This window comes from Cynara cardunculus (assembly GCF_001531365.2).
Source record: "Cynara cardunculus var. scolymus isolate 2C chromosome LG 5, CcrdV1, whole genome shotgun sequence".
Lineage (NCBI taxonomy): Eukaryota > Viridiplantae > Streptophyta > Magnoliopsida > Asterales > Asteraceae > Cynara > Cynara cardunculus.
In genome coordinates, this window is record NC_037532.1 from 10153546 (window position 1) to 10168172 (window position 14627).

Genomic DNA, 14627 nt, shown 5'->3' on the forward strand with positions numbered 1-14627 from the left:
GAGACGACCCTACTTATCGCTATCACAAGTTGTGTTTTAGAGATAATAGGCTTATTTTTATAAAATTCTATAATTTGCCGGACTCGACACCCGTCAACTTAGTTTATAGAATACCAAAAAAGTCTAAGCTTTCTAATAGACTTCTTTACAAGATTACTCTATAAGATCAAACAATAAATCGTCCTATCTAAAGGTGTTGTAATAATTTTATTGGACATTTTTTAGTCTTTGTTACAAGTATTTTAGGACATTCTTTAATTAAAAAATGTCGTATTAGTTATTTTGTAGAACAATATTTGAAAAAATGTCTTATAAAAACATGTGTCTCATAAAAAGATGTGTTCATATGACGATTGTCAAGATGTCCTATAAAATGGCTGATGACATTTTGTATTAAAAGTGTCTTACAACATTGTTAAAGTGGCCAAAAGTGTTATGTAAATTTATTACAACACCTTTATATATGACGTTTTATTATTTGGTCATATAAACCTAAGTCCGATAAAACGGTCTTAGGACACCTAGAATTTGTTGACGTCCTACAAACTCGATTTTGTTTTAGTGTCATAGCGTATCTTTCTTTAGAGCATCTTCAAACGGCTTCTTTAAATTAGAAAAGCGAAAGATTTTAGAGTTTTTAGGCTATCTTTTTTACTCCAACAACTTTTAGAAGAGAGGAAAAACTTCTATAAATTTGGATAACCTCTAAAATTAATATTATGTTTGACAAATTAGTTGATAAAATAATCAAGTTTGGGAAAAAATTAATTTATAAATTAGTTGAAAAATGGAAAATGACCGAAAATGGAGATTGGAAAAAGGGCCGAAACCCCTTATTGGAAAACATTGATATCTAAAGTTATAGTCCATTAAGACGGGAAAGACACTTCTTTTTAAGGGGCGTTTTCCAAACGATTACTGAATAAGTGCTTACCGGTAAGAAACATCACCCTCATTTACTTTATCATATAACATTTTAGACCATCAAAATGTGTTGTTGGCAAGTGTCTTAAATGCGGTATGTGCTTATCTGGTAAAAGTCTTTTCTCTCACTTACCGAGTAAGACTCTCGGTCCTTACTATGCCTCTTAACGGGTAAGACTCGCGATCTTTTTCCATACTCAATCGGTAAGGTTAGTGATATCGATAAGCACTTACCTAATAAGTGTTTAGTAAATGGCCCCTAAGGTGGAGAGTAGAAGGAACACTTACCAAGAGAAATTAAGAGAGTAAAATGGTTTAAGAGATGGGGAGAGTAGAAGGAAGCTAGATGTTTTAGATATTAAAAGTTAATTAAAGTGGTGGCAGAATTAGCAAAGTAGTCTCTTTGCAATGAAAAACACATTTTCAATAGAGGAGCATTAAATTCTTTAATAAATTTAATATTTTAAATTTTTTAAAAAACCAGAAAATTCATATCTAAGAATCCTACTCTAAAATTAAAAAATATTGAAGGATAAAAAATATTATAAAACAAACAAAGCTAAAAGTTAAAATAAATAAAAATACCAAAATGTTCTTTACTAAAATGAGTTTTCTTAACAAAATTAATAAGATAAGCCAAATCCAAAACAAAGTGGTAATTGCAGTGATCAAAAGTGTAATTAGTTTAAAGAGTAAATTACATTAATGGTCCCTATTATTCATGTGTTTGAACACTCCGGTCCAGATCCTTATTTTCAAATATCTTTGGATTACATCCTTGTGGTTGCATTTTATAACACATTAGGTTCCTAAATCTAACTTCGTTTGAAATCTCTCTGTTAAAGTGGTCATGTGCACAACACAAGATGGGTAATCTGGTCATTTTATACATTTTCCTCATTTTACATTAAAAAAATTAACAACTACAACAAACATCAATAACATATTTCCATGTGTCCCTCTTCCCTTTCGTTTATTAAGAGGTTTTTCAGGCAACTATTTTCGCAACTGTTCCCATCTGTAACTTTCTTCCGCCCCGCCCCCCCCCCCCTCCCCGGCTCCTATTTTCATCCCAAACAACAATAAAAAAAAACTTAAGTTTGTCTAAACATTAATCATTAACATCATCAACACAACAAAAAAAATTCTAATACAAACAGATCTCCAAAAATTTATAAGTCAACAAAAATCCTAATACCAAAAAAAAAAAAAAAGAACAAACATATCTTCAACCAAAAAAAAAGAAGAACAAAACCTTAAATGTCTAATACAAACCCTGACTTAAGGGTGAAAACCCGAATCTTTGAAGTTTTAAACCCTAATCGACAGTGTAAACTGGTAATCGAGAGGTTGGTGTTGTAACGTCATCCTCATTGAAGTGTAAAACAGAAATTGGGAGGAAGGAATCACAACGATTGTGGGGGGGGGGGTCGATGATGGAATCGTGGTGTAGAGGGAGTTTTAGGTTAACAGTTCGACGGTCTCAGATCTAAGATTTAAAGAGTAAGAAGAGTCATGTGTGAGACTGTTAGGTTTCACCAGAGAAAGGAGCCTCACTCTTTCAACCATCTTCCTTTTTTCAAGAAACCTCATGCTTCCTTTCTATCTTAGGTTCTAGCCCGCCTGACCCGAGGAGAGGCTGGATGGAATTAAGCTTGACCTGTACCGTGCCGATAGGATCCTTAAAAAGAAAATCGAACCTAGCTCAAAACCGAGCCTTTCCTTTAATGGTTGGGGGAAACATTCCCTTAGTATGAGAGAACTGGGTTGAGCCAACCTATGGTGTTCCAGTCCAGGTTTTATCCCTTTCTGGAATTATCGTAAGCGGAACAGTAGACTCACTATACATGAGAACACTTGAAGAAAGTAGTTTGAAACAAGTCTTGGATTCGGAAAAGAATTAGGCTTCAATGGATGACCCTATTTAGATATCATAAACTTGCCCCAGAGAAGAGTTGGTAAACATTGTTCTGACTCATAGCTCTAACATGAGCCCAAAAAGTCCTTCTTCGATCTAAAGGTGTATGTTAACGGTTTGATAGAAAAATAAGAAGTAATTGAAGATTGATTGTAGTGCCTCACTATTGGCATGTTGAGACACTCTTTAAAGTTAATATAAGCATTGTTTCCAAATATGGTTGTCGGTTGACATCTCTTCTAATTCTTCGATACAAGATGCAAATTGTTGTGTGGAGCCCGGTAAGGCCTCCCATCCGCTAGTTCGGTAATTAGGTCGAGAAGCAATGGATTCCTTTGAAAGAAAGAGAACGAGTGAAGTATGCAAAGCAAAAAGGGAAGGTGGGAAGGGGTTGGACGCTTATCCTAGATCTTCCCATTTCAAATAAGATCCCCCCAAATCAATGAAGAAAGGAGAAGTCACCTTTTCATTTTTCACTCGGYCCTTACTTCCCAAAGCAAAGGTTTTTTTGTCAGGGTCCCCCCACTGACTTGGCCCAAGCCTACCCTTCCTTTATCCTCCTTATGTTATGAATTAGCTTTCTTGTCGTCATTAATAGCTAAAACCAAGGTCGGCCCTTCCGCATAAGGCCTCGAATAAAAAAATATAAATATGAAGGAACGAATCAGTGGATTGAAGAATTCAAGCCTTGGTATTGGGTTTAACACTATTCAATACTAAATATCTACTTAGTGAGTGCCCTATCCTTTTCACTGAAAGTCGTGGCTATCATTGGTCCAACCAGATCTACGGCAAAAGGAAATGAAATAGGCACTACCAAATCCAATGACTTTGATTTGTCCATACCATTCTGTCATCGAGTGTTTCCCTAACTCTCCCTTAACAACTAAAAGTCATACCCTTTGCTAGTTGATTTCGACTTGAACTTACCTTTAGAGATTCTCGTGGGAAACTGCAAAAAAAGATTGAACATGTGGGAGGATCCATGGAAAATATCGCAAATCTCATCCTCTAAAAAGGAATCCCTTCCCAAAAAGAGAGTGAAATCTTCCGACCATAGAGTCAGACATTTAAAAGCTTGGACAGCTTTCAAATGCCTTCTAAATTGAATTTATGTATTATAAGTCAACAAGGATTCTTCACTTCATTTGTTTTGTCAAGGTGAAACTGGCTCTCAGGTTTGGTCTTATTGAAAGGTGTTATTAATGTTAGTTTTGTTCTATTGTGACTTGGTCGTCAAATGGTAAGGCTAGCTGTATGAATCTAGATAGAAGTATACCTTGATGGTCCCCCATAATACGCTCACTTGGGCACTTTGCGAAAAGAGTGTCTGAGTCCCTCTTCCTTTCTTGAACCTGTGAGAACACTCTAAGAATATGCTAGCAAACCTATCTTACTAATATAATAAGAATTAAGGGCCTATTAAGCCCTACGGTTGTAAAGCTACAGCTCGAAAGTCGGCCTTACCTTCTATGTTTTTAGTAAAGGTCCTTTTCAATAAGGCTCGCGCTAGGCGTCATGTTTTTTTTCTTTTCCTTAGGGAAAACCCCCCAGAAAACTCCTCCACATAGTGAGTGCGATCCACAAACTGACGCATGGGACAAGTTAAATTGGAGGTGCAGTCTTGTAGTCAGTGGATGGGAGGTCTTGCAAAGCCTTCTAGCTCTTACCCTTCTGCCTTTCGAATATCCCTTCCTACTTCTTCATACATTACAATCTCTCTTACTGGAGAAGCGCTAGTGAAAGGGTACGATCTAAACCCAAATTCAGGTGATGAAACATTTGTAGTTAAGTGTCTGACTCTACTGGTTACCAGTTCATATCTTTGTTTCATATGTTCCACGGAGGGGTAGTTAATGAGACCTCGAGTTCCAACGTTCTAGCTTGCATTATGCCAATATGTCCCACCCCTAACTCGATGTTTTAATATAGGGGCTCGAGTTCGGGCTGCCTAGAGCCTTTCCAATTGTTTGTTCAGTGGTCATAACGTAATTAGTTAGTGGGGAAAATATTTTAAATTCTAAAGTGACTCAGTTGAGATGATTATTTCTTAGAGTCCATTTGTTTGTTCAATGGTCGATAAGCAAGTGAATGGGGATGGTGTGCGGTGAAAGGAACGGTTCATCCCATACTTTCTTTTGCCTCACGTGGAAAGTTAGCACTTGTAACCACAAGGGTGGTGCTTGGTTGGTTTGAGCTTGGCTCCAAAGTTCAAAAGTATCTGGAGGTCCAAGATTCAAATCCAAGGAGGAATAAAAATCCCCTTGTGATCACGGAGGTTCAAATGCGATGACTTCGGGCTATCTGCAAAGCAGGTGGTCGCCCTGGGATTAGTCGGCTCGCATAGCGGGTTGGATATCCAGGTTAATAAAAAAAAAGGTCAGCACTAGTTGTACCTCACTCTTGTCTTCAGTGGGGTCCTTTTCATTTGTTCTCAGTTACTCATCAAATGGCACAAGTTACCCGAAGTCCTTTGAAGGTCTTCTTGCACAAATGGCTTTATTTAGATCATAGAAACCGGTTCTTTGGAATAGTTGCAGCATCGTTATAGAACTATGATCTACGACCACGCTCGTTGCTACAGTATAAAAAGAGATAGGCTAGCTGAAGAGTATGTAATGCATGCTTCTGATCCATCATCCAATAAAAAAAGCGAATAAAACCTGGCGAAAAAGGGTTTTAAGCGACGCTTTTTTTTTCTTTCCTAACAGTCCAACGTTTCGGATGTTTTCCATTAAAAAGAATGAAACCTCTGATCATTTCATAAAACGTATATGCTTGAACCTGCGAAGGGTTGTGAGGCTGGGCCAGGTACGAAGAATGACCCTTTACTATTTTATCTGTTAACAACTCTTCTTTTGACTATGATTTGGCCCCATAGTGGTAGAACCTGGTGAACCAGACATACTATTTTATTTTGCTTGCTTTTTCTTCAGGAATGGTTCTGTAGTTAAAGCAACTTCATCACTTTCGTGTACCCATTAAATGATAGCCAGGAAAGCGTTCAGGCTTACTACTCTAATGGTTTCAAGCAAGACCTAGCCTGTGCCATTTTACCAAATATGAAAGCGAATCACAAGACATGCGGATTTCCTACCATTGAAGGAAATAGATCAAACTGCAAATCCCATCCACGCCGTAAATGTTGATCCAGTAAAGTAATGCCCCCTATGCCGTAAGGTTGAGCCCCTTTTTTGCTTACTATGCTTGGGACATCCTGATTTGATGAAAATCCAATGAAGTTTACAAAATTGAATCATCAGGTAATAATCTCTAGTGTAGCATCTATAGTTTATATTGTGGATTAATTTATTGATAATAATCTCTTATTTTGTTTAATGCAGCTTTATACACGTGTCATCTCCACACACGGCCGAAGCATTGTCACAAGCTATAATAGAGTGTCTTCTCGATTGGAATGTCGACAACAGTAAATATTCGCCCACGAAAACTTTATTTTCTTGGATTGCTAAAATTTGGGTGAATCAGCTGTCAACTTTGACTCTTGACAATTGCTCGACAAATGATGCAATAATCAACAAGCTTTTAGGTACTCTTTCTTCTTAATCGCTAATGTTAAAAAGGAAGATATTTCATATAAGATGTTGTGCACATATAATTAACCTTATTGTGCAAGATGGATTTTCTATAGTTGGATTAGCTATTGAAAATGTTAGGGATAGTGTTGCATTTTGGACAAACTCTCCTAAGAAAAAGTATAAGAATTTAAACTATGTGCATGACAATTAAGTATAAATTATGAAAAGGAATTAGTTCTTGATTGCAAGACAAGATGGAATTCGGTATATCTTATATTAAATGTTGCTTTGAAGTAAAAGGATGTCTTTTGTCGTTTGACCAAGAAGGAGAGAAGTTATGTTTGCTTGCTTAGTGAAGATGAATAGGCAATGGCGTCAATTGTTTGTGAAAAGTTAAAGTTATTTTATCGTGTGACTGAAAAGTTTTCGGGAACATTATATCCTACGTCAAACATCTTCTTCCCGTTGATTTGTGAAATTAAAGTGTCTTTGTTGAGTTGGAAAAATTTTGATCGTGATGTTATTAGGGAAATGGCATCATTAATGTTGATCAAATTCAACAAATATTGGAGTGTCATACACGAAGTTATGAGTATAGCAATTGTGTTAGATCCTAGATATAAGTTGAAGTTAATAAATTATTTCTTTCCGAAAATCTATGATGGTGAGGCAAAAAGTGAAGTTATGAGGATATGTAACCTATGTGTCGAGTTGTTTGAAGAGTATAAAAAAAAAGTATGCTGACAAACCTTCACAAAAAGGACAATCAACTGCTAGTTCCTTAGACGTAGATGATTTCACTTCTGACAAACCTACATGGGAGATACATTTTGAGTCTATGATGTGTGATGATGATGTCTTGAAAACAAGTGAATTGGATGATTATTTGGCCGAAAAATTGTCACTTATTGAAGAAGGTTTTGACATCTTAATGTGGTGGAAATGCAATGGATCCAAGTTTCCTATGCTCCAAAGAATTGCTAGAGACGTTTTAGTCATACCAATTTCTATGGTAGCTTCTGAATCCGCTTTTAACATGAGCGGTAACAGAATCACAAAACAACGTAGTCGACTACACTTACAAACAATTGGAGCATTAATGTGCACTCAAAGTTGGTTACAAAAATAACTTCAAGGTAAAAATATTTAAATTCTTAGTCACACTAGTATTTATATTTTTTCCAACTTGTCTTACTTTTTATTGATAAAAAACATGGAGAGCCTCAACCATTTGATGAAACAGTCATATATGATGCGAATGCCGAGTAACAAGTGATTGTGCTATTTTTTAGATGGTAGATAATGTGTAAATTTACAATGGTGGTGTCTGATTGGTTTGAGCTTGGCTCCAAAAGTCAAAAGTACTAGGAGGTCACAGGTTCAAATCCAAGAAGGAATAAAAATCCCTTTGTGGCCAAGAAGTTTCAAATGGGTGACTCCGGGCTATCTACAAAGCAGGTGGTCACCTGAGATTAGTCGGCTCGCATAGTGGGTTGGATTTCCAGGTTAATCAAAAAAAATTACTTGATATATTTTGGTCCTTTTAGATATTACTCGATGTAGTTTTAGTACGTTTGACTTTAACTTTGATAATATTAGTTTAAACTTTTTGGTCTTGTCTAAGTCTTATTTTAATATTTTTGTAGTGTTTTTACTAGTTCAACAAGTAGTAATATTTTATAGTTTTTTGGTATTAAAATAAATCCCCGTTCCCCGTTGGGGACGAGGATGTGATCATAATCCCCAGCGGGGACGAGGACACATACAGGGACCGGGAACGGGGATGGGTATTGGTATCCCCGCCCCATTTCACCAACAAAACATTACATCGATCGCGTGATTTCAAATGGGGAAAAACAAGATTTTTTAGGAAACGGTTGATAAGATAATTTATATAATTAATAAGATAATCATGGAAGTTAAAAATAAGTGGTTAATATTAGTGAGAGTTCCTGACATCAAACTAGAAATATGATCAAAATACGAGCACAAAAAAACAACCAAATCACATATGATTTAACATGCGACTAACTTGAAATGATTTCAAAACCCATAACGTAAAACATTCACATATAACATCGACCCTATTAGTCGATACGTCTATAAACAACTTCGAGATCTTGCTATGATAAAGTGTGACGGAAGAACTACAACACCACGGTACCTACACGAAATCTATCCAAGCGGTTCAAGATTTTTACAATACAACCTACAAAAACCATTTGGTCGATCTCTTTAACGTACGAACTATATGAATCTTCTTTTTGAAGTATATAATATTTATATACGGAAATTACTTACACGCACTTCTTCACCTGTAGTGAGGTTGCCTTGACCTCCCGGGAGATTGGACCCTACTCGTAACCCAGCTAGCTTTTTGGTTGAATTTTATTATCATCTGGGAAGCATTTGTGATATACTATAAGAACTACTAACTTGAGGTAAACTGGTTACGAATGGATTTAGCGACTGTTTGCCATTGACTGCTCGGGATTTCGTTGTTCCCACTGAAACACCATCATCGGACTGACGACAGGAGGAACGTGCTTTGAATATCCCAGGCTCCGTTAACAATTTTGCGTTGAGATGGACTTTTCTGGTGAGCATCTCGACCACTTGCTTCATTGACGGTCTCTGGTTTGAAGCCGCTTGTGTACAAAAGAGTGCAACTGTAATGAAGCGCATAATCTCGTCATCAGGACAATTTGTTAGGTCCGGATCAACGACATCTAGTAGCCTTTCTTCGTCTTTGAGCTTCCATGACTACAACACAAGAGCGACGTTTTAGACACAAAGCAATATCTTCTATCCACGTTGTAGAGCTCAAGTAACGATTGCTATAGCTTTGCGGAGCGACTTATGCATTTTTTGTGCACCCGTGCAATATAACACGATGCAAGATTGCTTACTAAAAATAAAATTTGAACTTTATGTACAAATAAAAATAAAAATTACAAGGTAGTGGTTGAACATATCTGCTAACTTGTAGACCCGGTAAAAAAAACCCTAAAAAAATATATTGATATTGGTGTCAAAATAAAGATTATAAAATATTCGGTTTTTGATATAATTTGTTTAATTCAAAATAAAATTATAATTAAAATATTTCAAATTTAAAAATTAACGTGTAAAGAGAATGATGTCGTATTAATAGAACTCAATGGTATTTGAATCAAACCACAAGGGTGGTGCCTGATTTGTTTGAGCTTGACTCCAAAGGTCAAAAGTACCACGAAGTCTCAGGTTCAAATCCATGGAGGAATAAAAATCCCTTTGTGGCCACGAAGGTTCAAATGCGGTGACTCCGGGCTATCTGCAAAGCAGGTGGTCGGCCCTGGGATTAGTCGGCTGGCATAGTGGGTTGGATATCCAGGTTAATAAAAAAAATGGTATTTGAATCAGTTGTTTATTATTTAGTTTTATGGAGTTTAAAAAACTATACGTATGCAAAATGACCTGTAAATTTGAATTTTAAAGTAAATATGCACTATTAAGTCATATCTAATGCTTAATAAGTTGTTTTTAGGACTTCTTTTTCTAAGTGGGTGTTTGGGATTGCATATCTGAAACAACTTATGTTTTTCTGTAAAAGTGCTTATCAACTATTATTAAGTTAGAATGATTTAACTTCTTCAAAAACTCCTTATTACCGATTTGTCACCGGTATAAGCTGTTTATCCAAACACTCAAAAGTGTTTATTACCGGTGTCACACAGGAATAAGTCAATAAGTTGTTTTTATAAGCTATCCCAAACACCCCCTAAATGCTTTATAATACAGTATCGATATTAGCCAAGAATCGTACCCATTCAACCACACCCAAGAGATCCTCGCTGAAAGCCGCCTTACTGCTACTTCTACCGCTTATGATTTCAAGCATAAGTACCCCAAAACTATATACGTCCGCTTTCTTTGTAAGTTGTCCTAATAAGGCGTACTCGGGAGCCAAATATCCCCTGTCACGAAATCATATTCAAGAAAATCAAATCAAACGAACCCAGTAATCAAAATTCCACGCAAATAAATTCAGATTCGAGCACCAAATCAATGCCAAAAAAAGCGGCAGAATAGGATCAACCATTTCTTACACTGTTCCGGCAACTCGAGTGCTAAGATGAGTGACATTGTCAGGGAAAAGTTTTGCGAGTCCAAAATCTCCTATTTTGGGATGAAAGCTTCCATCAAGAAGTACATTACTTGCCTTTATATCTCGATGGACAATATGTGGTTCAGCTTCCTCGTGAAGAAAAGCAAGACCCGCGGCCGTGCCTTCGCATATGCTAGCCCGTGTAGCCCAATCTAGGTCTATGTGTTTGCCTCTCGAACCTACGATTGAATAACATCACATATGGGTTTCACTCCATACATCGTGCACCACATGAAAATATAAACTAAATCAACCAAACGTATATCCCACTCGAAAGTAGGGCCTGAGGAGATGAGATGTATGCAGACATGTCTTTTACCCCAAAGGATAAAGCGATTGTTTCCCCCAACACCCCTTAGATCGAAGTGAAAATCTTGGAGTCAATTGCCTGATTTAAGTGGTTCCTTTTAATTTATGGAAATTAGTAGATGGAATTACATTACCAAGTAAAGCGCTAGCGAGACTGTTGTTCTCGAGGTACTCGTATACCAAAATCCGATTACCATCCTCAATACAACAACCAATGAGTTGAACGAGGTTGGGATGTTGGATGCTCGAGATCAAATTAATCTCCGTCAAGAATTCAATGGTCCCTTGCTTGGATTCAGCCGAAAGAGACTTGACAGCAACATGAGTATCATCTCTCAGAATTCCCTGTACACAAAACCAAACCAAACCAAACCAAACCAAACTAATCCAGTAAGTCCCACATGGAGTAGGATCTCGATCTATTTACTCAATGTTATCGGGATCATACCTTGTAGACAACCCCAAAACCACCTCCACCAATCTTATTTGATGGGTGAAAGTTTCGTGTAGCTGATCTCAACGAATTATAGGAGAACTGTTTAACGTTGTTGGTGGCAATCTCTAAATCAAGCAAAAAACGACATAACGTAAGCATACAAAAGAGGAATTTCTTTAACAAAAGGGAAAAATTCATTCGGATTAAGATTCTCTTTTACATGCACAAACACTCGTCAATTAACGTCCTTGACCCTACCACCCCTTGTGTATTAAGGAAACATCCTCTCTACCCCTTGAGACAGAGATAGAGGTAAATTCTGCATGCATCTTATCCTCCCAAAACCAAATAAACACATGTTGTCTCCAAATTCTCTGTCCCCTCCTGTCCACCAATTATTGGAGAGAGCGAAGTAAAAGATGAATTAAATAAATTTAAAATTAAATAAAAATGATGATACGTCTTCCAATAATTGGTGCGTATATGGAGGGGACACGGAATATCCTACTTCTGTGTGGGATTTCTTGTGTCAGATTCTAGGTAACCGTCAATTGGTAAGATTTAGGTGCCGTTTACCAAACACTTACCCGGGTAAGCGCTTACCAAGTCGCTCTACTTTACCGGATGAATATGGCAAGGACTAAAAATCTTACCGGTAAGAGCGAATGCAAGAATCAAGAGTCTTACCCGGTAAGTGAGGACGCGGACTCTTACCATGGTTAGCGCTTATCGGGATAAATTGTTGCATACGATGCGTTTTAGTGAATAAAATCTTACTCGGTAAGTAAGCAATAAGTGTTGAATTTTACCGGTAAATGCTTTCCGGGTAAGTGTTTAGGTAAACGGCCCCTTAGCCTAGTCTGGGACCATAATTCACATTGTGTTTCAATCTTTTATACAAAAGGGCACCAAGAACACACAAAAAGGCTCATGAAACAGAATCCATTAAACCATAAAAATCACTTAGGGCAGTTTATCAAACACTTACCTGGTAAGCGCTTAACGGTAAAATATTAACACTGTCACTTACTTTGCGGGTAAGATTTTAGTCCACCAAAACAGCATCATATGCAACAATTTGCCTAGTAAGCTCTAAACATGGTAAGAGTCGTCTCCATCACTTGCTGGGCAAGACCCTCCATGCTTGACTTTGCTACCGGGAAAAATTCTTGGTATTTACCATATTCATCCGATAAGGTAACATTACTTAAATTTATGCAATTGGATAAAAAAAAAATGCTTCTAAACTATTCATCTTCTTCCCATAAGCCATTTTAAAGAATGGACAGTAGCTGTCCTTTATATACAAACTATTGCTTTTCCAATTATAATAAGTAACACTAAAATCTAAAGATGAATCCACACCAGTTTGTAATACAAACAAACACACCACTTATATATATATATATATATATATATATATATACACACACACACACACACACACATATATATATATATATATGTTTGTGTATATATGAACAAGGAAAAACCCATGTGAAAGAATCTTACCATCTGGAGTCTTTCCACTTCTTGCTTTACATGAATCAAAAGCGCCAAAACAACCAATACCCATTGCACCACTATCAATTACCCAAATATGATTTTCCCCAAATATTCAATTTCCACCATATCTGTTTCTTCGACAAAATTAAAACAAAACCCACAGCATGACCTAAAAATCAAGACAAGGGTATGCGATATCTGGTTATATCAGGAACGAAAATCAATGAAATTACAGTGGAAATAAACCGAGAAATCAAAGCCTAAATTGATGGATATTTGAGATTTCAAGAGAACCTAAAAGACGATGGGGGATAGAGCAAAGAAACCCTGTAAAAGGCGAACAGAGGTTGGAGTAGGCCATGTATGATTTTGATATATCACTATTTGTATTTAATTTGAGTCAATTCTTAATTGGTTACAGATATTTAATGATAAATTATTGAGATGGGGAAATGGTTTCTTATGGGTAGGGGAATTTGACAATGAGAGATGGGGAAAGGCAAACACAACACAAAGCAAGGATCGATTCTTTAAAAACATTTTATTATTGGTTTGGCATCGGTATAAGTTGTTTATTCAAAGACTCAAAAGTGTATATTACCGGTGTCACACTGAAACAAGTCAATAAATTGTTTTTATAAGCAATCTCAAACACCCCATAAGTTTGTGTAAAATGATTTGTAATTGGCAATTCTTGAACCGATCCACAACTTTTCGTCTCTAGAGATAAAACGGGTCTTATAGACAGTTCATCTGTTCTTAATTTTCAACGGGAATCAAAAAAGAAATTGATCCATTTCTAGTCCTCTACTAGTTGGATTAATGGTTCGTCCAATTAGAAATAATAACATAATGCATAGGTTGTTAGAAGAAGTTCTAACATACATATACATATTGTATACCACCTAATTACCCTAATGAATTAACCCATGCTTAACTAGCCAACCGGACCAAAACCTGTTGTCTTACCACTTGGCTATGCCCCATTTATATTTTTATTGGACATTAATACTAATAAAGAATAATATTGGTATTAAGTGTTCGTCAATTCCAATCCACAAAATATTCTAGATCCCAACACCCAGTGCCAGATACAAGCATTTCCGCTTAGATCCATTTGTATAAAGAATCTGGGTCAATCCCGACAAAAACATCTCTAAACGAGTTCCTAGAGATGGTTAAAATATCAAATCAGTTAAACAGTTATATGTAGGTGACTAGTTTAAGAGTCTAGTGCCTACAAAGAGTAAAATCCCCAAAATAATTGTAAATTCTCATATTGTGGTAGTGTCGTTAGGGGTGTTCATCGACCGGGTCAGGCGGATTTGGGTGGAAAAACAAAAAATCCGATCAGATTTCGGATATGGAAACCAATCCTTGAATTTTGGTTTTCGGATTTCAGATTGTTTCGGATACAAACAAGTTGGGATCGATCGGGTGCGAGTATAGTTATATGCAAAAAAGATATTATTCAACCAATTGATAGAATTGATAAAACTGATAGTAAGTTTGGAAATTAGAAAAGTACGGTCAATTAGGATTTAAAATTTTCCAAAGATAAATTAGATACATAAATATATTTTTATAATATTTTAAATTATATATATGTATATTTCGGGGTTTCGACAGGTCGAATGACCAAAAATCAAATCCCAAACCCAAATATCCATCAAAAAGTCGGGTTTTGGATTTCCGAATTTTGAGTCATTCGAGTTTTGCACAAACACCTCATTTATTGTTTGAGTTTCGGGCTATTCGAATATTACACATCTCTAAGCAGTTGTTTGTTTCCCTCTTAATAATTCTATTAAGAGACAGTATCTGAATCATTAGGAGATGAATATTGTT

The 14627-nt window shown here is 36.4% G+C and overlaps 1 protein-coding gene across 2 annotated transcripts; it reads right to left on the minus strand.

Annotated features, from left to right (window-relative positions):
* Positions 1–8393: 8393 nt before the first annotated feature.
* LOC112512673 (putative serine/threonine-protein kinase) lies at positions 8394–13144 on the minus strand. 2 transcript variants are annotated; one of them, XM_025118757.1, is made up of 7 exons: positions 13074–13144; positions 12786–12948; positions 11286–11398; positions 10972–11182; positions 10470–10707; positions 10187–10337; positions 8394–9144 (listed from the first exon to the last, which is right to left on the minus strand). In XM_025118757.1, exons 2-7 carry the CDS (start codon positions 12847–12849, stop codon positions 8776–8778), a joined length of 1146 nt encoding a protein of 381 aa, XP_024974525.1. In that variant the 5' UTR covers positions 12850–12948; positions 13074–13144; the 3' UTR covers positions 8394–8775. The 2 variants fall into 2 exon arrangements, with proteins under 2 accessions (XP_024974525.1, XP_024974524.1); XM_025118756.1 differs by having other exon boundaries at positions 12786–13092.
* Positions 13145–14627: the final 1483 nt, after the last annotated feature.